The 26013-nt window shown below is 38.9% G+C and overlaps 1 protein-coding gene across 1 annotated transcript in view; it reads right to left on the reverse strand.

The window, feature by feature from the left end:
• The window catches only part of PTPRR (protein tyrosine phosphatase receptor type R), a 232924-nt gene extending 208957 nt beyond the window's left edge, over positions 1-23967 (reverse strand). The window contains exon 1 of the mRNA XM_006732343.2: positions 23592-23967. Coding sequence (XP_006732406.1) covers positions 23592-23649 — 58 coding nt within the window. The 5' untranslated portion in view covers positions 23650-23967. The remainder of the gene's footprint in view (positions 1-23591) is intronic.
• Between the last annotated feature and the right edge of the window lie 2046 nt (positions 23968-26013).

The raw sequence follows: 26013 nt of genomic DNA on the forward strand, positions 1-26013 counted from the left end.
CCCGTCTTCAGGCAGCTTTAACACTTGTGAAGAATTTAGATGAGTTGGTCTCCACCTTTTCCCCTGCTTCATTTTCCCACAAATAGAACACATTTGGTGGTATGGACGCATCTCTGAGACTTTGGGTAGACAGAAGTGGGTGTAGTTTGAAAAAGTCCTATTTATCAGATATTCTTATATGTCTTTTAGTCCAGAATTTCCTCCTTTATATACAATCCCAGGTCTAACACCCAGTTGAGCTTCTATTCCTGAATGTCCTATCTGTTCCTCAAATAACCATTTATGTCATAGTTAAGCTTTCCTCCCTTTAATCAATAGCCTTTCATACAATTCTTATTTTATACTTATTTTATCTTGCTTATAGTTAGCAATGTATAATTTTTTTAAATGCTTGTAGAATATTTTAAGCTGAGGACAGAAATCTGAGGAGACTCATTATGGTCACAACTTCCAATTCTGTAACAACATCCATTCTCTCCTTCTTACTCACTAATATGGCTGTCCAGATAACAAAATACGTTCACCTTTATTTCTTCTGTTAGGTAAATATCCATGGACTTGAATAACTCTTTCTCCTATTTGTCATTGGCCACAGAAGGAAAGAGATAACATGTACACGTAAGCCAAAAGAATATCACTAGGTCAAGCATCAATTAGAAAAGCAAACTTAAGGGGCCTGGGTGGCTCAGTAGGTTAAGCAGCTGCCTTCAGCTTAGGTCATGATCCCCAAGTCCCGGGATCGAGCCTTGCATCAGGCTCCCTGCTCAGCGAGGAGTCTGCTTCTCCCTCTCCCTCTGCTCCTCCCCTGCTCATGTTCTCTCTCTCTCTCTCAAATAAATAAAAAATCTTAAAAAAAACAAAGAAAAGCAAACTTAAGATCTTCTATATAAGATGATCAGCAGAGTAAGCAGATCACAACATAATAATGCCACCCACATAGTGCCTAGCAACCCTAGGCACCCCAATTTTCCCTTGGTATGTTGATGGCAACAGTAAGCTGTACAAATACTGTCCTTAGAAAATTCCTTACCTCTTTTTACAAGAATTCTGGGATGCCTAGAATTCTTACTGAATATTTATAGTAGAAGAACTGCTAGTTTTTACAGCTTTTGCCCTCCATCAAGCCTTTTGTGACCAGCATATATTTCTAGCCTCTTCAGCAATTCTTCCCGAAATATGCTTTAAACTTTTGCTTAGGGATATAAAGACAGGTGATTTTTTAGTCAGCTTCAGTGCTTTTTTTCCATGATGGAACAGACAGTTTGGGAATCATCTTTGGGTACCAGTGACTTTAGCCTTTCAAATCATTCAAATCACAATTATATTTCATGTGAATTCTGAAATAGTAATAGAAACTAATCATCATATCTTCAGTCCTGAGTTTGTTAATAGACTATAACTTTTTAAAAAGCATACCAAGCTACCATAATTTGCCAAAGATGATGACTTGACAGTGATGACCTTGAAATACCTATAAATTTTGTTTCTCTGATAAGAGTTCTTCAGATTTGGAAATGAAACTGTCATTAGGAACATGTATAATTTATGAAATTCAGAACAGGGCACTGCAATGTTATTATTCTTGCACTTTTATTAATGGAGAATGGTGCTAAAATGTTTTAGATGTATATTGACTTTCTGACCATGAGATGTTCCTTTAGAACTTTACTAAAAGGAATTAACTCACTAATACTACAGTGTCCTGGAAGATTTTCTGTATTTCTGAAAAGAGAGCTCTTTCTTCCTTCCCTTCCTAGAGAACTGAATCTAGGGGCACCTGGGTGGCTCAGTAAGTTAAGCACCTGCCTTCGGCTCTGCTCCTGATCTCAGGGCCCTGGGAGGACCTCGCCTCACATCACTGGGCTCCCTGCTCAGCAGGGAGTCTGCTTCTCCCTCTCCCTCTGCCCTTCACCCCTGCTCATGCGCTCTCTCCCTCTCTCTCACTCTGGCAAAGAGCAACAAAGAAGTGGTCAACTTGGAGTTAAGAAATAGAATGGATGTACTATTTTTATCTTAGTTGGCTTAATTTTTAATACTCCTCATTTAAAGATGGCCTGTTGTTTTGGGAAAGGCATACTATCTGCTTGAATGAATTTGGGTTTCTCACCGGAGGGACTGGCCCTTCTACCAAAAAGAGGAATCTATAATGTTCAGTAGCATGAGAACTATATCTGCCACAATAGTGCCATTGAAATGGGCATGTTAATAAAGATTAACATGCAAAAAGACAGGGCCTTACAAGATTTAGGAAGTAAAAGATAAAATAGTGGGGAATGAGGAATTTCAATAAGAAAGAAAGAAGTGCTTACAGCTTAGATACGGCTTAGATCAGAGAAGGCAGATATATGAGGAGAGATGAATAAAGAACTGGGAAAGTTACATAATCATCTTCACTCTTTCTTTTTTTCTGCTATCAATCACAGCAAACCTTGTCAGAGCCACTTTATTTAAATAAGATAGGTTAGTGCAACCAACAAATGTCTCTTGTGCTAAAACTGGCCTAAAAGGAAAGGTGAAAAAAATCTAATTTTAAGTCCAATTGTAACACAATTAAAATTTCCCAGACTTACCCAGTTGTGTATGGGGAAAGACTTACTCATGCCCTGTCCTTAAATAACGGGAACCCAGTTGGCAGCATGATATTAGGAACCCCACCATAACCATTAGGCAGGAAAAAGTTTTTCAAAGTGTTGTGCTTAGATCCCTGCATCAGAATCACCTGGGATATTAAGATGCAGAGTCCTACATCCCAGCCTAGAACTACCAAAGCAGAATCTCTGGAGATGTAGCCTAGGAATCTGGATTTATTATTGAATTCTTCTCTCATTCAAACTCTGAAGCTGAGGACCACTGAGCTAGTATCTGGAATTAGTTTTGTCTTCTTTATCTTCAAATGCCACCTCTCTATTGCCTCCTTCACTTCAGCATTATGAATATACTCAAGTAAACAATTCAGTAATGTTAAGATTGAGATGACTATTAAATATCAAACTTCTGAATTAGACATTTAATAGCTAAGTGTGTAGTTCATGGTTGGAGAGAGAGAAAGATAGATTTGTGAATCACCCAATACAGATAAAATTTAAAGCCAAGTGACTGCATGTTGATGATGAAGAGAAGACTATGTACGACAGAGCACTGTAGAATTCAAGTATTTTGAACCAGGGAGCTGAATGAAGGAGCCAGCAAAGGCAAGTGAGAAAATGGTAAGAGAATAGGAGAAAAACCAAGAAAGAGAAAAAAACTTAAGAAAGAAAACTTGTTTTAGAACCTGTATGTATTATAGGGTTTTAGACAGAGGCAACTGAAAAATCACTCTCATAGTGATGTCTCTAGAAACAAGTATATAAATGCAACTTCCATGTGTTGCCATGGAAGATAAGTCCTACTGAAGACACACTCATAGATTTTAAAAATTACAAAGCACACTGAGATTACTGTCATGAGAGACAGAAGATGGAGTGGGAAGATTCTCACCTAAGAAAGAATAAATAAAAGAGAAAAATAAAGGAGGCTTTACAATAAGTTGATTTAAAACACCCAAAGAGATAAAAGAGGAAAATAAGAATTTAAGGAAAGGGAATGGGCCTCTTTCAATCCAGGTGGAAAGCATAGAAACAAAAAATATAATAATTGACAAAACTCAATGTATAGGTTATATAGTAGACTAGACCCCACTGAACAGAGATTCAGTAAATTGGAAAAGTTTAGGTAACAATACAGAAAGCGCACAGAGAGATTAAGAGAGGAGATGTGAAAAAGAAGGTGAGAGATTATGGTAGACGGACTTTACAGATCACTCTGTGATCAACACCTACCAGCATTCACATCCTTGTATAACCCCCTCCCATTGAGAGTGAGCTGGATCTCACTCGCGACTTTTAACCAACAGATAATGGCAAAGGTGATGGGCTGTTACGTCCTTGATTAGGTAAAAAAGAGGTGACTTCTGTGTTGTTAGGAGACCCTCTCCCGCTGACTTTGATGAAGGAAGTTGCCTTGCTGGAGAAGTCCATGTCAAGGCGGAGGCTTCTAGCCAAAAGCCAGGAGAGAACTAAGGCCCTCAGGGTCACTGATTCCTGCCAACATTCATGTAAATGATCTTGGAAGCAAATCCCTCCTCAGATGAGCCTTCCTTTAAGAGCCCAGCCCAGGCCAACACTCTAATGGAAGGGTTATGAGAAACCTTGAAGTAGAGGTCCCAGTTAGCTGTGCCCAGATTTCTGACTCATGGAAACTGAGAAACAGTAAATGTGTACTGTTTTAATCTATTACATTCTAGGGTCATTTGTTATACAATAACAGTAAACTAATACAGAGAGGCTGACAGGTACTAAGTCATTGAATACCTTTACTCAAGAAATGAAGCATTAGAGAAATCGAACATTTTACAAAATTTAAGGAGGGAAATGACAAGATAAAATGTCTATTTCTGAAAGATTCCCTAGCTAGACAAGAAAACAGATTGGAAGGAAGTGAGAGTAAGTGCAAAGGTACCAGGTAAAATATTTTAGATGACAGGAGAATGGCCCAGACTAGGTGGCAGGAGAGGGATGGAGCCGAGGTGAATCTAGTCGACAGATGAACCTTCCTACTCCAGGAGATTCATATATGTTGTCTACCTTGGATTCAGCTGCCTCTGCCTTTCATAACTCCTATATATAAATTCCCCAACTGACCAATGTTGACTCATAGGCAGGGACATCTCTGTATCTCTATTCAGCAGGAAGATATTACAGAAGATAAGACCTTCCACTCTCAGCAACCTTAAAGATTTAAGGGTCGAAACTGTTGGGCAGGAGGGGGCGGGGTGGAGATGAGAAGGAGAACAAAAGCAAAAAAAAAAAATGTAGATAAAAATTTGCAGACCATTGATAAATATCTGAGACATTCAGAGTATAACACTCCTCAAGGAACTCAGGGCTACCTTAATGTTAATGCTTTGCTAGAGGCAAAAAGCAATCTAAAGCAATCTTAGCTTGACAACAGCCTTAGGAAAATCCCTTTAGAGACTTCCTTTATCTCTATACCACCCCCCCAACTTAAAAGTATATAATCAATTGCTCCTCACAATTGCAGTGCAGCTCTTTCTGCCCCAGGGTCGTGTCCCTGTGCTTTAATAAAAGCACCTTTGTGCATTGGAAAAAAAAAAAAAAAAAGACACTGGAATTGACAAAAAGAGGGAGGGGGGTGGGGGAGAGGAGGAGGAGAAGTATTAATTCAGTGATTGAGTTAATGTTCTGGGAGGGAACCAACAATGGGGTTTCAAGGGTAATTTTGTTTCTAGTGGGTGACTGACTATATGGGGGTGCCTTTATTGAGATAGAGAAATGTGAGTTTGTGGTGCCTACAATATATGGAAGCAGAAATATCTAGAGAGCAATTATATGTAAATGAACTCAAGAGGAAGCTTTGGACTAGAGATAAGTGCTTAAAAACCATAAGCAAGCTGATGGAAAACTGAGGGATGAGACCACCTAGAAAGAGTTGTGGGTGAAGAAGAACCAGAAGTCTGCAACCTAGACCCGGAGAAGCCCATACTGAAGGAGCAGCTGGAGATTGTGGAAGTATGGAAGGCATGGGAAGAGTGCAACAAGGAGTCTGTGCGGGGCAGTACCCAGTGTCAGAGAGTCTGAGAATTCAAACAAGACAACCCTGAACATTTGCATAGGGTTTACTTACTTAAAATTCATCAGTGGACATCTGAGCCTGGATATTCAGAAGACCAGATTCAACATGGAAAAGGCTTGAGGATAGCATTCTAGAAGCACTAAGCTAACCATCTTCCCCTGTTGAGTCCTTGAGCAAAAATAAAATAATTTTAAAGGATTTGAAAGGGTATGGAAGATTCAGAGTCTGGGTAAAATGGGGCAAACACAGCCTGCCTTGTTGTTTACACTGAATAAAACCTGGGACAAAATGCATGAGACAGCTATTTGAGGACTCTGGAAAATAAATAGTAGCAGGGGGACTTCAAAGTTCCACAGCATCAGCAGGGAGTTTACCATCTCCCCTATCTCCCCCGGTATTCTCTAGTCAACCGTAGTGGATGCCAGGGTGCAGACAAAGACAGCTTCAGGAAAAACACTCTAAAACACTAGTTCTGAAAAACGGAACTCAAAATGCTAAAAGAGGCTGCAGGGATCTTTCCCCATTTTAACTCTCTCTTTTCTCCATTTGCCATGCCCCACCCCAAGCAATGTCATGGCGGCAGTGGCCTTGGCCATGAATGAGAGCTTACAGGACTCAAAACTCCGCAAGAGGGGAGCCTTTCTTCCTCTCGGGGAAGCTACCATTCTAAGAGAGTGGAACCAACTGTCACAGCTTTTTCCTCTCTCCATCGTCCCCCCACTTGACCCTGGACTCAGATGCAGTTATAGAAATACAAGAAGTTCACTTCAACTATAATGATACAGATAGGTTTAATGTGAAAGGATGGAAAAAATACGTATCATGCAAACACTAGTCAAAAGAAAGCCACTATCAGACAACACAGACTTCAGAGCAAAGAAAATTACCAAGGACAAAGAGACACATCACATAATAATGTAATGTACATAATGATGTAATATATATAAGAATATATAATAATCCTAAGTGTGTATACACCCCCCCCCAAAAAAGCATAAAAATGCATGAAGCAAAAACTGACCAAAGTGAAAGGAGAAGTAGGCAAACCCACAATTATAGTTGGAGATTTTATCATTCCTCTCTCAATAATAGAACTAGTAGACAGAAAATCAGCAATGGCAAGGTTATAAAGGAACAGAACAACATCACCAACTAACTGAACTTAACAGTATTTATAGAATGCTCCAACCAAGAACACAGAATACACATTCCTTTCCAGTGCACATGGGACATTCGCCAAAATAGACCATATCCTGGGTCATAAAACAAACTTAGACATCTAAAAAAACTGAAATTATACAAAATATATTCTCTGGCCATAATAAAATTAAACTAGGAATCAATAATAGAAAACAAGAATATTTCCAAGCACTTGGAAATTAAACAGCATACTTCTAAATATCCTTGGGTCAAAAAATAATTAACTAAATTAGAACATGTTTTGAACTTAACTGAAATGAAAATATAACATCATAATTTGTGGGATGCAATTGAAGCAGCACTGTTTAGAGGAAAATTTACAGCATTAAATGTCTTTAATAGAAAAGAAGAAAGATCTCGAATCAATAATCTAAGCTTCCACTTTAAGAAACTAAAAACAAAACAAAACAAAAACAGAGCAAAATAAACGCTAAACATGCAGAATGAAATTAAAAATTTAAAAGCAGAAATTATTACGTTGAAAACAGGAAAATACGGGTGGCTCAGTCGTTAAGTGTCTGCCTTCGGCTCAGGTCATGATCCCAGGGTCCTGGGATGGAGCCCGCATCAGGCTCCCTGCTCAGCCGGAAGCCTGTTTCTCCCTCTACCCCTCCCCCTGCTTGTGTTCCCTCTCTCACTCTCTGTCAAATAAATAAAATCTTTAAAAGAAAATAAATAAATTAATTAAAAAAGAAAATAGGAAAATAGAGAAAAATCAATGAAACAAAAGCTGATTCTCTGAGAACAGTAAAATTGATTAAACTCTAGCAAGACTCACAAAGAAATAGAGAAAACACAAATTATTAATATCAGATAAAAGGAAGGCTATCACTACAGACCCTGCAGACATGAAAAGGATAATAAGGAAATACTATGAATCATCCTTTGCATATAAATTCAACAACTTAGATGAAATGACCAATTCCTCAAAAACCACAAACTAATGTAACTCACACCCAAGACGAAATACAGATCTCAAACTGTCCTAACATTATAAAAGAAATTAAATGCCTACTTAAATTTTTTTTTGAAAAAAAGATCTTCAGGATCAAATAGTTTTACTGGCAAGTTCTACCAGACATCTAAAGAAAAATATAACATCAACTTCACAAGACCTCTCCCAGAAAATAGAAAAGGGACACTTCACAAATCATTTTATGAGGCCAAAATTATACTGATAACAAAGCCAGAGAAAGACAGTACTAAAAAGAAAACCATAGACCAATATTGCGCATGAACACAGATGCAAAAATCCTCAACAAAATATTAGCAAATTGAATGCAAAAATAATACAATGAGTAATATACCATAACCAAATGGGGATTATCCTGGGAATGGAAGGCCTCTTCAATATTTGAAAAGCAATCAACATAATCTACCATGTTGACAGTCTAAAGAAGAAAAACATTATATGAACTGATGCAGAAAAAGCATTTGACAAAATTCGTATCTATTCATAGTTTTAAAAAAGCTAGGCAGACTAGAAATAGAAGAGAATTTCCTTTAAAAAGGCATCTATAATGGGGCGCCGGGCTGGCTTAGTCAGTAGAGCATGTGGCTCTTGATCTCAGGGTTGTGAATTTGAGCTCCACATTGGGTGCAGAGATTACTTAAAAAAAAAAAAAAGTTTAATAAAATAAAGTGTATTCATAAAATTTTTTAAAAATAAAAATAAATAAAAAGGCACCTACACTAATACCCGCAGCTAACATTATGCTTAATAGTGAAAGACCGAATGCTTGCTTCCCATCCTAAGATAGAGGACAAAGCAACTATGACATCTTACCACTTCTATACGCCATTGTATTAAAAAGTCCTAGTCAGTGCAATAAGACAAAGAGAAGAAGTGAAATGCATACATACTGGAAAAGAAGAAATAAAACTGTTCTAGTTGCATATGGCATGATCATCTGTGTAGAAAATCCCAAAGAATCCACCAAAATCTTCCTAGAATTCACAGGTGAATTTAGTAAGGTTGTAGAATACAAAGTCAATCTGCAAAAGCCAATGGCATTTCTATAAACTAGCAATGTTCAATAGAAAACTGAAATTTTACAAAAATTTATAACCATTCTAAAAAATAAAATACTTAGGTGTAAATCTAACAGATTTTGTATAGGATATGTATACTCGAAATTATGAAATCCTGAAAAACAAATCAAAGAAGACCTAATTAAATAGAATGACATACCCTGTTCATGAATTTAAGACTACATAATGAAGATGTCAATTATCCCCAATTAAAATAAAAATCCCAACAGAATTTTTAAATAGACATAGTTATGCTCAGGGATGTTTAATCAGATTAAAACAGCCCGTAAATCCCCTAGACTTAGAAACTCTGGTGGCAACCCTCTCAGGTCCCCTCCCTCCTCAGTAGCTTTGTACTATCACTTTGCTGTTGCTCAAGAAATCTTGCTTTGCTGCCCACCACTCTATCTGGTCTACCTCTTCATTCTTCCAAGAGGCATGACCCAGAACCACGGGCACCAATGGAAAAAAATCCTGTAACACAACTTTAAAACTTTTTGAAGATAGGAGAAAAATCTTCATTACCTTAGGGTTAAGCAAAGAGTTCTTGGATAGGACACCAAAATCATAATCCATAAATGAAAAAAAAAATTGATAAACTGGCCTGGATCAAAATTTTAAACATTTTGCTCTGTAAAAGACAACTGTAAAGAGAATGAAAAGGCAAGCTACAGAGTGGGAGAAAATAATTGTAAATCACATATCCAGCAAAGATACGTAATCAGAAAACATACAGAATTCTCAAAACTCAACAGTAAGAAAATAAACCAATTTAAAAATGGGCTAAAGTTGAACACTTTGTCAAAGAGAATACATAAATGACAAATAGGTACATGAAAATCTGCTCAATCCTATTAGCCAATAGAAAAATCTATATTAAAACTGTGATAGGATACCACCACACACCTCTTAGAATTGCTAAAATGAAAAATACCAACAATTCTCAGTACTGGAGAGTCTCTGTAGGAACTAGAAGTCTCATACCTTGTTGGAGGGAATGCAAAATGGCAAAGGCCCTATGGAAAATAGTTTCGCACTTTCTTATAAAATTAAATATACATTTACCAACAATCCCACTTCTACATACTTACCCTAGAGAAATAAAAACTTATATTCACACAAAAATCTGCAAGCAAATTTTTGTGCCAGCTCTAGACATAACTGGCCCCAAATGGAAACAACTCAACTGTCCTTCAGTGCGTGAGTGGGTCAACTTTGATACATCTATACATTGGAATATTACTCATCAATAAAAAATAATGAACTATGGATCAATACAACTTGGATGAATCTCAAGGGCATTAGCTGAGTGAAAGAAGACAATCACAAAACAACACATACTGTATGATTCCATTAGATGACATTCTTGAAAAGATACAAACTATAGTGATGGAAGACAAATCAATGGTTATCAGTACTTAGGGGGCGGGGGTGGGGGACATAGCATGAAGGAGTTTCAGGGGCTGAATGACCTTTTAGGTATTGTGGTAGTAATTACATGAATCTACACATGTATTAAAATTCATAGAACTATACACTCAAAGAAGCCAACAGATTACACTATGTTTTGCAAGCTACTTTTTAACTCAAAACTGTATCAAAGCATCTTTTCTCTAACTGCCAATCTATATAGTTAAAAAATGACTGATAAATTTATAGAAGGTAATTCCAGTGTGTATGTGGGAGAAAGCTAGATTTAATTGGAAAGCAAAGTGGGAGATAAAGTGGAAACAACAATGTGGACAACTCTTCAAACAAATTTAGGTGTGATAAGAGAATGACAGTGTGTTATCAGGAAGGGAGAGTATGGTTGAGGGATTTGGTTTTTTTCAAGATAGGAGAGATGTGAGCACTTTTCTTGCTTAAAAGGAAGAGCCAGCTGAGGAGTGGTTGAAAATGTACGGGAAAGCAGGTGACATCATAATATTCATGAGCTCTCCCACAAGACTGGAGGAGTTGGGATTCATTGAACAGGCAGTGGGGTGAACCTGGGGTTGGAGAGAGGTATTTCTTCTGTTACAACAGGAGGGAGGGGGAAAGGTGGGAAAATCTGGGATGTTAAGGGATCTGGTGGTAGAGGTTGAGCAAGTTATCTTCTGATGGTTTCTATATTCTCCATGTAGAAGTGAAGTCATCTCATAAGAGGAGGACAAGGGAGGAAAGATAGTAAGCTTCAGGAAAATGGAGAAAGACTGAAACAGTTGTAAAGAACTGAGAGATAAAAACTAATGATGTAATGTATGGGGATTAACATAAGAATAAAAAAATAAAAAAACAAAGAACCGAGAGATAAAGTTGATTAATGTGTAGGAGGATTCCTCATCTTCACTGAGAACTCAGTCTGTTTCAGCCCAGAAGGGATAGGGTGTTTAGTAAACAGCTTGTCAAAGATACTCATCTGCATTTAAAATGTAAGTACTTTGACCATAGAAGCAACACTTACATGCGAATAGCCAGTTTTGATGGTCTTAAAATTCCATGATTTAAATTTCATTTTGGACAGGCCTTGTAATCTCTGAAGAGATCTTTAACAGAGAGAAATGGATGAAATTACAATGTTAAGTTAGAGTATGTTGTGATTCAATATTTCAGATTCAATGTTGGTAATTCTTAGATGCATAGGGTAGAATGGCCTTGCCCACACCCTCTCAGGATAAATCTTTGTATAGCAAATGTTTAAATCAGTGTCAGTAACTTGTGAAAGGAAAAAAAGGATGAAGCAATGTTCTCTAAACAAACCTGAAAAAGTGACCAATCAAAAAAAGGCAACTTTGTTCTCTGATCATTTTGTGAAAGGATAATCACTGTTTTTAAAGCACTGCCAACACTTTCTTCTCTAGAAAGTGGATATAAATGGATAACATCAGGGAAGTCCCTCGGGAATTTCTACAAGAGAAATGATAAGGCTCTCCTTTGATTTGTAAATGCCTCTCAGAAAAAGTTAAAAATACATAGGAGTACTAGTGATGGCTTATATCGCAGATGCCTATTAATAGTAGTCAGGAAGGAAAGAAACATACTTTTTTAAAAAGCAGTGGACTGGGAGGTAAGGGACCTAGATTCTAGTGCAAGACGCCCCCCACCATCACCATCTATATGAACTTGAGCAAGTCTCCTCAGAGCTGAGCCTCAGTTTCTCATCAGAGAATGAAAGTGGTTCTTGTAGGTCTACAACTAGATTACAAGGCGCTGTGCTTCAAGAAAAGAGAAGCTCCAATTCAATTAGAGTTTGCATGATGCTGGTTTTTTCTAGAGAGATACATTTTTCCCTAAGCACAATAAACAAGTACACTTATTTTCCATAAGTAAAATTTAAAAAGTTACACCTAAAGCTTTATAGTTATACTCACTTTTCCAGTTTCTTCTGATATAATGAAATGATGTTATGTTTTTGCTTCATGTAAGACAGCTAAGATTGCTATTAGCATCCAGTTCCCTTTAATTAAATTTGCTTTCCTCCATATATCCTTTCATCAAAGCTCTTGTTGCATCTTCAAAACCCTTCCTTACAGAGCACAACTTACATGTTATACGAGAGGGAGATAGTGACCCTTTATAATTTATTACTTTGTATCCTCTGAAATTTGTGATTTTTTTTTACCTTCCTTTTAACTTTAAGACAATAAATGTCCAGACTATAGGCAAGTTCCAGTTTATAATGTTTTATTATGGTTTAGAATTTTTCCAAAAAAGAACGAAATTACATAGATAGCATAAACATTCATGTATCAGAAAGACTCAAAAGGCTGTTTTTCACTTTGTTCAAGTTTTGTTTCCAGACATTAAGGGTGTCATTCAGCTCTCACCACTGTTCTTTCCAAATGTCCAATGTGTACTATGACTGACAACTACTTCTCTCTGGGTCTAATCAATTAGATCAATAGACCAAGTACAATAAAAGACCCTTTGGGAACTTACAGGGGCAGGGATTTCCAGAAACAATATCCTTGGATGTAAGGAGGCCAATATTAAAATATTAAAACTACTCTTGTAGTTGTTCTGTAATTCCACTGGTAATGGTTAACACAATACGTCACCATAATACTCATCTCCAGCTATAAGGACCCACAGTAACCACCCTGAATCTTCCCAATGAATACCGCAGTCTTCCCAACATGAGACGACCGAGGTCTGTTAGGATAACCTCCCATTTAGAACATATGATCAATCCTACCAGTCTTTTAATAGAAAATTACACCAGTGTTAGAAAGAGTCCATTATGGCTCTATCTATAACGCCAGTTTTATAAAATTCAGTTTGTATGTCTTAGTTACATTCTAACAATATACATATATGTATGTATGTATATATTTTTAGGTACACACATTTGTTTTGTCTTGTATCCTGACAACAAACAACCAATTTGACCAAAAAAAGGTTCATCTTCAAATGAGCAATTATATCATAGAGTAAAAAAAAAAAGAGAGAGAAATGAGAGTTTCTACAAGATAATGATTGAATTTATAAAAATTGTAAACCATTATGGCCCTCCACCCCCAGAAGACTTGGACGAGCTTGTCATTGAAGGAACACCTCCTTCCAGGAATGGTTTTCCTAAAATCTATTCTGTGCACTGGTTTCTAGGATGTGAAAACATAATCCCATGAGGAGGTGCTGTGTCATTCTCTAAGACTATTTAAATGTTTCACATGTTTGGCCAGTGATGTGTCTAGTATATCTATAATAAAAATTTTTTTTTAAATACGAAAGTAATTAGTCTATTTTCATAGAGCTGGCTCTATTCTTCTCTATGTAGGAGAGGATCTGAACTGTACAAGAATAAGGAATGATTTTAATTAAGGCATCTTGTAAACTTTTTCTGCATATTCTTTGATATAAACACTCCTTCACATTTCTTCAAATATTCCATTTGGAAATGTAGTTCCTACTCCCACTTCCAACCCACTGTAACTACTTACTTCTTCCTATTTACCTTATCCACCCAATGTTAAGCTGTGCAATGGCAAACTCTATTCGGGAGTCACAGAAGTGACTGTCATTTCAGGAAAAATCCACTGGGTGCCATGTGCTGGTGGCAAAATTACAATGAGTGAGTTCCATGTTTCTTGATTTCTGCCCATTTTTAATAGAGTTATTTTTCATTGATAAATATATGTTACAGAGTGGAACATCCTACAATTAGGACAGTAGCCTTTGGGACAATGTGACTAGCGTAAGTCATACAGAAGGAATGGGGTTGAGACCAATGGACTCAGACTCTGCCTGAGGAAGTGAGATTTATGTCGATTCAGACAGATGCAGTCAGATGCCCCCCAGTTCCTGAAGAACTGAGTTGAAGATTGTTTGCAGGAGAGGTCGACAGGTGTGAGTACTACTATCTCTTAAATTCTACACAGTCTTTAAGAGAAGAACTTCATCAAGATATGCCCTCTGGGGAAATGCAGAAGTAGAGAAAAATGATCATGTGGCTGAGAAATACCACCCTTTGCAGAAATCATGGGAATTGAGTTCCACATGCAGTGGGTGAGTAATGAAGCAGTGCATTTGTAAAATCTTTTATACTTCAGTTATTGTTATGCAAACAGCTAAAATATTATTATTTATAAATATAGAGATTATAAACTATTCCCATCATTTTTAAAAAAGATTTTATTTATTTGTTTTAGAGAGAGTGTGCTCCTGAGTGGGGGGGGAGGGGCAGAGGCAGAGGAAGAGAGAATCTCAAGCAGACTTCCTGCTGAGCAAGGAGCCCAAAGGGCTCCATCTTGCAACCCTGAGATCATGACCTGAGCCGAAACCAAGAGTCGATGCTTAAGCGACTGAGTCACCCAGGTGCCCCATTTCCATCATTTTTATAGTAGAGCTCTCCAGATGACTTGAAAACTGGGATCCAATAGCAAGACAAAGAAAAAAATAAGTGTTTCAAGAATAATTCTCACAGATTAAGAATTATGTTAAAACATAGCAAAATGAACTTTAGAAAATACAAAACTTAAAATATTGCCATAGTAATGATATTCCAGAGATGTAAATGCCTGGATATTGGGGCAGGAGGAGGGTGATGAAGGAGGTCCCCAGTGGCCACTTGAAGAGATCCCGGCCCTGGTCTCCTCTGCCTGCATTTAGGGATTTGGAGGGCACTTGGTAGGTGCATAAGTCAACACTTCCATTCCATTCTTAGTCCTTTCCTTCATCATTTGAAATTAGTATCACTGGTCTAAGGCACTGCTCTGTCATACTTCTTTGAAAAATGAACATCTTCTGGCGAAGGACCACGCAATTAACAGCTATTCTTATCCGGAGTAGAAAGTGCTCCCAGATACCAGTTAACCATTTGTCACCCATCCTCTCCTACCCCAATCAAATAATACCTAGCACTTACATGGCACTTACTAAGAGTGCTATTTACATACATTGTCTTGTTTAATACACAACAACTCTACAGTTGTATAGTATATAACCTCCATTTTAAAAAAGAAGAAATTTTTAAAAAATAAAATAATAAAAATAAAAAGAGAAAATTAAGGCTTAGAAAGATTAAGTAGCTTGCCCTAAGTTACAGAGCTGGAAGGTGATCGTGTGTGGATTGAAGCCCGATCACAATATCCATGCTCTTAACTACTATGGTATTCTGCTAAAGATTATCTAAAAATATGGCATTTTCCCCTTTATTTCAATTTTCTCTTAACTTCTTTCCTTAAGCTATTTCATTTTCTTCCAGGGAGAATAAAAATACTGTCTTGAATCAACAAGGCAAAGAAAGTAAATTGCTTGTAACTTAAAACCACACCTTCACGTTAATGGATTGATGGCCTTTCAAACTAACTCACCATATTGTGTTCGGCACTCTTTGTTTTGAGCATCCTTCCCAGTAACCCAGTGATCGGAGTTACTCGTAGTGTTTGATTTCCCCTCCAGGGTCCATCAGGAGTTGGGGGGTTACTATAGTGAAAGAGCAGCAGAGTCTTGCTCCGTACCTGCTGCTCCAGGGGCCGGTGGACACTCTTACTCTGTGTTCATTTTGTGCTCTTTTCCAAGGAGCAGTAGCTTAGGGCTGCCTTAATCCATTCTGCACATTTAAGTCAGGACATGGACACTGCTTCAGGTCTGAACTAGGAAAAAAATAATTCATGTCCTCACTGAACTCGGCATTTACTTCAGTGCAATTAAACATATTGATCTAGATTGCTGCATCATGTAAACAATTATTCTTGCTTTGTTTTTGGTCCAGGTGGCTGCAATTTTAATGGACACCAGCATCTTAATAAATTGAAATCAAATGAAGATTTGATTATGAGGAAAGTCTCAATAGCCTTACAAGTAAAAAATTATTTAAATGGAAAGTGCTAATAATGTTCACAATACAAATTTACTAATTGTCATTCTGTGGCAAATATCATCGCAATAACAGACACTTTATGGTGATGTTATTTGTGGAAAAGGAATTAGGAAATTGGATCTTAAAATAATAATTTACCATTAAATATTTTTTCAAAGCTATTAAAATCCTTTATGCTGGGAAATAACAGTGTAACTCTGAGTGTGTCAGCATTTGTAAGTGCTCTGAAAATGAAGAATGCACTTATGGGCCAAGTAGGATCTTTCAAAATCCCTTTTTAAAGGGAAAAATGGCTTTTTCTACCTTTTGAATTTGACTTGGTAAACAGCTTTTAAAAGATTTAACAATAAACTTACCATAAAATATGACAGTCATGTAATCATTAGTACTAATGGTAGTAAATGGGTTTTGATGTGTGATCCCATCATCTCATAAAAAGTGACTTTTTATAATTCATAAACTAGTCTCCATTCTTCAGATGTGAGCATGTCTCCCTTTAGGTGTAGTGTTTTTCCATCAGAAAAAAAAAAAAAATGTGTGGTATCCCAAAACTTTATGGTTCTATAAACACTTGGTCTACATATAAAAAGAGAGAAAGAAAATGTACATAACCATCCAAATACTCCCAAATTTGCTGTGATGGTTTGTTTTTTGTTTGGGGGAGGGAAGGAGGACTGGATTATTGGGGGTCTTCATATATTGAACGCACTTATTCACACTCCCACCTGATTCTGAATGGGTGAGTGGCTCACATTTGTCATTCCGACAGAGATGATGACCAATCAGTAATTAGAGGGCCGAGTTCTGGGTCTATTCCTTAGTGCACAACTATCATGCTATGTATCCTATCTAAAATAAAGACATTCATGGGGTGCCTGGGTGGCTCAGTTGGTTGAGCGACTGCCTTCAGCTCAGGTCATGATCCCAGGGTCCTGGGATCGAGCCCCGCATCGGGCTCCCTGCTCCGCGGGAAGCCTGCTTCTCCCTCTCCCACTCCCGCTGCTTGTGTTCCCTCTCTCACTGTGTCTCACTCTGTCAAATAAATAATAACAAATAAAATCTTTAAAAAAAAAAAATAAAGACATTCATGTTATTCCCATCCATCTAGTACTAGAAACTCATACAGCAATGTCTAACTAGGTGGAGTTCGATACACAACTGCACTACAACTATCGTCATGCCCATGGTGCACAAACTTATCCTAGAGACTATGTTTCAATGAAAGCTTTTCTGTCCCATTTTCATTTCTTTGTAACCAATACATGTAAATTGGATTGAGAGCAGTAGCAAAATCAATTCTACTCTTTACGGTTATGAAGATGAGATGTAATCTCTTCATCAGTGTAATTTAATTTATTAGAATTTATTTTGCCTAATACATCTGGAATGTATTTATTCATTCATTGAACATTTATTGATGGCATACGAGACAACAAGTACAGTTCTAGGAAATGGAATTAGGAAAGACCCGAGAGTAGAAGACTCTGTCTTGCTAATGAGTTTGGGTTTTATTTTAAGAAAGAAGGAAATAGCTGTATTAAAGAATTTCACAAGGGAAGAACATGATCAGGTATGCTTTTTTTAGAGTTTTACCTCTGGCATTTTCATGAAGGATGGATTTGATAAGAGGATAACGTAAGATACTATATGAGAAATAAGGATCTACCCCAAGGCAGTGATGTGAACAGGGAGAGTGGAGAAGACTTAGTGACCTTATGTATGAAAGCAGCAAAGGAGGGGTCCAGGATGAGTTAACAGTTTCAGGCTTGTGTGATTGTGGGGGATCTTGGTGTTATTCACAATGATAGGAAATATAGAAATAAGAGCAATTGTGATGGGAATGCTGAGTACTAACAGACAAATATAAGATGCTCGTGGGATATCCAGTGACTCCTAGGTAATTATAACTATGTGACTGGGGCTCAGAAGAAATATCTGAGACTAAAATATGGATTTAGGAATCTTTGACATAGAGGTCTGAATATAATCATCCAAGGAGATTGTACAGAGAGGGAAATAAAAGGGGGAACATAAATTCTAGAAAGCACTAACCTTTAAATACTACTCAGAGAAGACCTAACAGTACAAACTGAGGAATGGCTGGAGAGATAAGAAGGAAGCTAGGAAGTAGAGGTTATCCAATGGAAATCAGTGAAGAGAACTTTCAAAATTCAGAAAGAGATCAATTGGATAAATGCTGTAAATATTCACTGGTAAGAAAAAGGTATCTTAATTAGATTCAACATCTCATAAGTAGGATGATAGGATGAGGACTGGAGTTGGTAGAGAAATAGATGAGAAACAAAAAAGAGAAGGCCAAATGTGGACAATGCATTCCAGAATTTTTACAAGGCACACTCAGGGTATGATCTCCAACAGAACATGTCCTATCCAAGGTGACAGGAGTGTGTGATGTTCAGTATACATATATGTGTGCCTCTTACGTGCCAAAGAAGTAGATAGGTTTGTCCAAGTGCTTTAAATCCTGCTTGTAAATTAGCTGTATGAATCCTTTTATATCACTATCGCCATTCCTACATGTATATACAAGGCATTTCACTAAGAACTGAAAATATAATGAACCAGCAAGGCATTTGAGCTGTACAGCATCTGGCAATCAATTTGAAGGACTTTGCCACTGAGTTGATCTGTAGTTCTGGTCTCTTGCAAGCCCGTCCCATGTTGTCCTTAAGTTCACAATGGTAGAAAAGTCTGTTTGAGACAGTATATTCCCTGGGCATGTGAGCTCCTAGGAGGAACTTGAGTTTTAGATAAATGAGCTCTGTTGAAGTCCATTCTAGAAGTGGCTAAGTTGACTAAGTGTGTCTTGCATGGGTGCCAAGAAGAAATTAAATGCGAAAGGGGAGAGACCAGAAATATCACTGTGTTGTTTCTATTTATTCAATATATCTTTTTAAATCTTTAGTAGCTTTTATACCCGGCATTGCCCCAGGTGCTAGGCTGGGCAAGATCTGCAATAGATACAGCAGTAAACAAAACAGACAAATATCTGTGCCTTCAAGGAGCTTTCATTTCAATGGGGAATGGGGGAACCACAATACACAAAGCAAATAAGTTAAATATATGATATGGAAGTTGGTGAAAAACCTCTGGGAAAAAAGTAAAGCAGGGAAGGGATACTGATGTTTTTGGGGGGGAAAAGATGAAATATTAAATAGGATAGTCAGTGAGGGCCTCCCTGAGAAAGTAATATTTGAGTAAAGGCCTAAAATTAAGGGATTAAGCCATGGAGATACTGGGGAAAGAGTGTTTCAGGCAAAGAAAAAAGCAAAACATATGAAGGGGGCAAGTCCCTGGAATCTTTTTAGAACAGCAAGGAGACCAAAGCAGTTGGAGAGAGACAAAAAAGAAGAAAGTAGTGAGAGATGATATCAGAGAGATAATAGGGGAAGAGAATACAGTAGAACCTGGGCTAGCGTAAGGATTATGTTGAGTGATTCTGAACAGGAAAAATGGATTCTGGAGTTTACTGAGAGAAGACATCTTAGAATCTTCAAGAATAACATTATTTTCCTACCTATCAGTCTACCCTTTTGTTTGAGGGTGGTGCTTCTGCAAATGACTTCCCTGATCCTCTTGGGCTCACCGTAGGAATCTTTCTTTCTCAAAGACTAGAAAACTTGACTATGCACTTCTCTGACAGAGAAGGTGCATCTGCAGAAGACACATCAAAGGCAGTCTTTGTGCCATCCAGAATGCTCAATGGGAAGAACAATGTGAAAATTGGAAAAAACCTTCTCCAGAGCTTAGGGAGAGAGTAATGCACTGAAATCACGTTCTGTGTGTTTTAGCAAAACATGCATCAGAAAAAAATAAAGCTTTTACATGCGAATTTTTAAGATATTCCAAGACCTTCACTCGTTTGCAACTAAAATACTACCCAATAGATATCATCGCCTGAAACAGAATATAGTTCTTTGGGTAAAGAAAGAGAAAAAACACTGAAGGAAAGAAGTTATCTGTGGATCTTGGGGTGCCATCAATATTATTGGGGCACACCTTCTTGGATATTCCTGAAGTAGTCTTTTCAACTGCAGTTTACCTATTACATTGGTTCAGAGAAGGAATGAAGAATGAGGACAGCTAGGGGCACATGGGTGGCTCAGTGGGTTAAGCACCCGACTCATGGTTCTGGCTCAAGCCATGACCCCATGATCCCATGACCCCGAGATCATGGGATTAAGCCCTGCATGGGGCTCTGCACTCAGTGGGGAGTCTGCTGGAGATTCTCTCTCTCTCTTTCTCCCTCTGCCCCACTCCCCTCCCCCTTCTCTCTCAAATAAATAAATCTTAAAAAAAAAAAAAAAAGAATGAGGACAGCTAGGTAAAAAGGATTTGACACCACTAACTCTATGGTGGTCTTTCCTATTAGAACCAGTATATGATTTCATACAGTATTCAGTCACAGGTCTGAAAACACTGGCTTTCATCCTGACTAGGCTGTTAACTGGCTCTTTACTATTTAAAGTAAATACTGTCTACCATTTACTGGAACTTAGTTTTCATACTGGAATAGTAAGCAGTTGGATGGGCAACAACTACAACTTTCCTTGTTAGGGAGATCTATGAAAATGAGCTGCCGTGGAAAGAGTTGAGTCCAGGTTATTGAACCAGCTCTATGCTCAGTAATTTATTAGGATTATTTTACCTTGAGATGTTAATTACACAATATTGTACCTCTCTTCCTCTTTTTGTTCTCATAGACATTACAAACAGACCCCAGTACTTTTCCCTATCGAGCCCGTTGGTCAGGGTTGGTCACTATTTATTTATTTATTTATTCATTTACTTGCTTGCTTGTTTGTTTATTATTTTGCACAGTGTCTCAGGCAATCACAGCCAAATAATTGGAGATGGCACTCAAGTTGAAAACAATTTGCTATCCTATCATTAGGGGAACAGTCATAGGGAAGGCAACAGTTCCTAGCATAACTGAGAAGAGCACTTACGTCCCGTCATCCAATTTCTCCCATCCCTAAAGGGTTCTAACATGTCAGCAGTTCCACCAAAGTAAAGTAGTTGCTGGCACCCTGAGCATAACCCAAATGGATCAATTAGCTTTTTAGTAAAGAGGACTACAAAGATAGAATTCATTTCACTTCTTTATGAAGTCCACTTCTAACCTGAGAGGAAAGAAACAAACTCAGACATTCAACAAGTAGCAAAATCAATGACTTCTTGATCTTTGTCCTCCCAGGCACTCACTTTCTTATTACCCAAATCTACAGGAGCTTAGATCAAAAAGTATGTGTTTGTTTCAGTTCCAAAGAAAAGTCCTAACAATGTTATTAAATAACTGTGATGAATTTTAATCTGATGACAGCTTGTGACCCACAAATTGCTGTTTAAAATTAAAATGCATTCAAAATGAAACTGGCAAGACAACCACAATATTAAGCTTGCAATCTGCTGTGAAAAAACACCTATTAAAAGCACGATATTAAATATGAATATAATTAATTTCCATATAGTATCTTGCAATTGAAATCTGAAAATGATAGCCCATCAATGCATTGCCTTATTAATTTCAAATTGGATGAATATTTTTTTCAAATTAATAAGTCAAAGTAGAGACGGATTGGTTTGTCTTTGGTAATACACACTTTGGCAGAGCTCCAGGTAAAATCTAGGGCTACAGACTTCTAGGTTTCTCCTTTGATGAACAAAAGTCCTCTATTTTCCTCATTCCAAATGTTCAGCTACAATAAATTTAGAAATGTTTTCCACCTGCTTAGTTTTAAGTTTATTTATAACTTTTCAGCTATAATTACTCAAGGTATATTAAATGGAATCTTTAGAATTTCTTATACATTAGTTTTTAAAAAATAACTACACTGACATTTTTGATAGATCAGCTAAATCATTCCTAAACTTGTAAGAATTGAGGCTTTAAAAAAAATTTTTTTGGCAATGGATGTTTAGTGTTAGCATTAAACATAATAATGTAAATAAAATTCAACCCAATATGTATTTTTTCATCCCAAGTTTCAACATTTAAAGAACTGTATACGGTAATAAAATGATGCATTTCAGCTGTTTGCAAATAATTTAATGACCAGTCATAGCTATTTGCTAGTTTTCAAAAGGTGCCAAAGAACTATTGAAGATTTCACAATAAAACATCATAATTATAAAAATTAACATGTATACTTAATTATAGACTTAATATTCCTGTGCATGACTTGTTCAAGAGGCAGAATCCATTAAAATGGCATGGGCTAGAAATAAGAAAGTACCATATTTCACTCTCATACACATAGGAAAGGAACTCACCCACTCCTTTTTAAAAGAGACCACAAGAATTGTAATTTTGCAGCCATTATTTTTATTCATTACCCCTGGGACATAATACATGCTCAATAAATGTTAGCTGAAGGAATGAATGAATATGTGTGACTGGGTGACAAGCAAATTCCGGTAAAATATCTAGTCTTTGCTTGCTACAGGGCTACTGCACGGACAACTGCTGTCGCAGTAGGGTGCCTAAAATCTCTGCCATATTCTATTTTGGTACATGTGTGTGTAAAAATGATAAAGGATTCAGTCCAGCAAGTCCTCGCATTGCACAGAGGCTGCATGTATCCAAAAAGCAGGATCTGTAGTGACATTGCATATAAAATTCCCCAGGTACTCCCTAAGGTTTGCTCCCATTCGAAATCTAATATTGCTTCTGATATCAAATATATATTGGGGCACAGTCTCACTGTCACTCTTGGCTAGTCCTCACCAAATCTGTCCCAGGGACAGTGCCTACCCTGGGGTTGTCAGCCTTAAAACTGTGATTGGGTTTTTGTTTGGTGCCCTCGGACGCTGACCATGATGCTGAAATAGAAGAGGGGGTCCTATTTTAAACCTTTCCTTCCTCTTATTGGCTTAGAAAATTCGAGTGACAAGAGCAGGGGCCAAAGGAGCCTGGAGCGGCATCATTAACGTGAACCATGTATTTCGATCTTTTGGGCGGAGATGTGGTCCTTCAGGTTGCAACCAGTGCATCTCTGTGAGCTCTCGCTAAACCCAGGGACCTTTTGGATGAAGCCGCTGCAGTAGAAAAGGTTACATCCAGCAGGATGTCTTGTCTGTCTCCTAAAAAATTGGCTGTCAAGTGCATAGCCTAGAAACAGGATCAGGGAGTCTAGATGGAAGGGAAAAGAAGGGGAAGGAAACCCGTGTTCATATTGAAAATGTTCACTATTATTCGTACCAGGTAAGGACAAATCAAGAGCTGATTTTAGCTGAAGTTTTCAGCCTCAGTCTTCCAACAGGTGCACAACTCCCTCGCCCCTTGCCTGTCAGTACTGTCCTGCTTTCTACGGCTTTCTTGGCGAGGCGAGCTTTTCCTAGAGTCGTCAAGCATGTGCAGTTTCCCATCTCATCCACAGCTCCAGCTCTACGCCCCGCAACCCCTTACCTGCAGCGAGAAGATTAAGAAGCAGGCACAGCGCAAGGAAGCCGACTGTTGTCTGCATAGTGCTTGCATTGAGCGGTGGAGGAGGAACTCCGCCACGACCCCACTTGAGGCAAAGTGTGATTAGAAAGAGCCACCGCCGAGGGTCCTCTGGTCTCCGGGTTTCATTCTGGGTCCTGGCTGGGTTTGCAGAGCGGTCTGTGGCGCCCGCAGAAGCCCCCACCAGCTTCGCCTCCCGAAGAGAGGGAGAGGAGGGGGAGGAGGAGGAGGAGGCGGTGGCTGGGAGGGAGGTGGAGCAGGGCAGGGGCGAGGCGCTCGGAGGCGGCTACTGCGCGGCCTTCTGGAAGCCCGCAGCCGCGGCGGAGAAGGCGGGGTAGACTCCCGCGCCAGCCCCGGAGCCCTCCGCGCGGGGCCAGCGCAGCGCCAGCGGCAGCCAGACGCGCCGCGCCTACTGAGCATGCCCAGCGCTGCCCGTCGCGCCGCACGGAGTTTCGAAGTGAAATTCCACTTCTCCGGGTCTTTGTGGCGGCTGCGAGGGGGGCAGGCTCCTGCGCGGGGGGCTGGCTCCTCGGTGGGGGACGTCTAGCGGTGGTTATTAGGGAGAGTCGGTCAACGACCTGGGGGTGGGTGGGGAGGGATCGACGAAGGCCTGACTGGAGGACCCAGAGGCCCTCAAGACCCACCCGACTCCTTTCCTCTCCACGTGGACAGAGCTCACGGCTGGCCGGAGAGTGACCAGCTTCCTAGGGCTGCCTGCAGGAATAGACTATTCCGTGGTATCGTCCGCTTGCTGAGCTTGCCGAGCTTGCTGAGGACCCGCCGCGGTTGCCTGGGAAAACGTTCCCCAGAGCACCTGCTCAGCCCCCTGCCTGGGGTGGGGTGGGGGGGAGGGAGGAGGGGTGTGCCTTCTTCCTAACAGCTCTCCCCTTCTCTTTCCTCTCTCTCCAGCGCAATCCCTGTATTTAAACTTTCTCCTGACTCAAGCCCGAAGTCTATGACCATAGTGACAGAAAGAAGTCAGGCCATCCTTTTAGACTAGTAGGATATATCCATGTAATTGAGGTAATCATCTTTAGTCTCCATTTTACTTTCTAAGGTAAAAGGTAATAGAATCACCTCTGTAACTGGGCTCCTCTGGTCCAGCTCTGTGTCCCTACAGCAGTCTGTTTAATAGAGGTGGCCCCCCATCCCCATCCAAGACTTTGTAGTGTGGAAATCCTTATATTAGGCTAGTGGCTAATTACTCCTAATCATAAAGCCCCCCGGCCAGACCTCTCCCTTAAACCATCCCAGGAGCCCTGACCTTACTGCTTCTGTGTCTTCATGGGATGCCCTCGCCCCTTGCACTTTCATAAACACCACACTCAAGCTGACAAAGGTCTACCTTGGTCTCACTTTTCCAGAAAGCCCTGGCCCAACTCCAGATTACAGTGATAATTATCCTTTCCACACACGAATGTACACACAACATTTGCTTAGCATTGCCTCATTTTTTTTTTTTTTTAGATATTCGTCTAGCTGTGGTTTGTTCTACGACACAGTTGAAAGCTCCAGAAGAACTTCTGCCTCTTTGTATCACTTAAATTGAATAAAGCCTTTCTAGGCAAATAAGAGGTACCAATAAAAGCTTGTTGAACTGCATATCTCACTTAATGCTTTCTTCCTCCATCCACTCCAAATTGGGACAATTAATGGGAAATATGTTACCCATAGAGCTTAAATTAGGCAAGATCTCAAGATCTGATCAGTCCAGCCGTGTCATTTCCTTTATGATTTATTTCATCTCCAGCGCTGAGAGACAAAGCCAGGAATTGCACTGAAGCAGGTGGGAGAAGGGAAGAATGATATATATTTTTAATATTAGATAGGTCTTCGATGCTGAAAATAGAAATATATGCAGCTTCATTTCCCCACCCCTTGACGTCCCTACTTGGGTGTGCCTTGCACCCTTTCTGTGGTACTACCACATCACCTAAAACCACTCTAAGCTGCAACCTCTTCCCCTACTCCGGATTCACTTTGCCCTGGTCTCCTCTTCCCGTAGTGTGTATCACTTTCTAACATACCCAAAGAATTACTCATTAAATCTGTCATATATTGTCTGCTTCCCTATCCTGTTCCCACTCCCAGCAGTGGAATCTGACCTAAAATGGCAGAGATCTTTGGCAATTTCATTCACTGATGCGTCACGACTGATGGGAACGGTGCCTCTCACAAAAAAGGTGCTCAAAAAAAAAAAAAAAAGAATAAATTAAAAGCAACTGGTTGACAAAGGTCAATACTGACCATTAGCCCTGCTCTTTGGACTCATACTAAATAGATATTCGAGAGAATTTATTTAGCTGTGTTTAAAACTTACAGCAGTAACCCTTCTCATCTAACATCTGGGACTAGAGTTGCTGTATAGAGTTAGGGGAGATGACAG

Source organism: Leptonychotes weddellii, chromosome 5 (genome assembly GCF_054177405.1).
Source record: "Leptonychotes weddellii isolate Sample4059 chromosome 5, ASM5417740v2, whole genome shotgun sequence".
In the NCBI taxonomy this organism is placed as follows: Eukaryota; Metazoa; Chordata; class Mammalia; order Carnivora; family Phocidae; genus Leptonychotes; species Leptonychotes weddellii.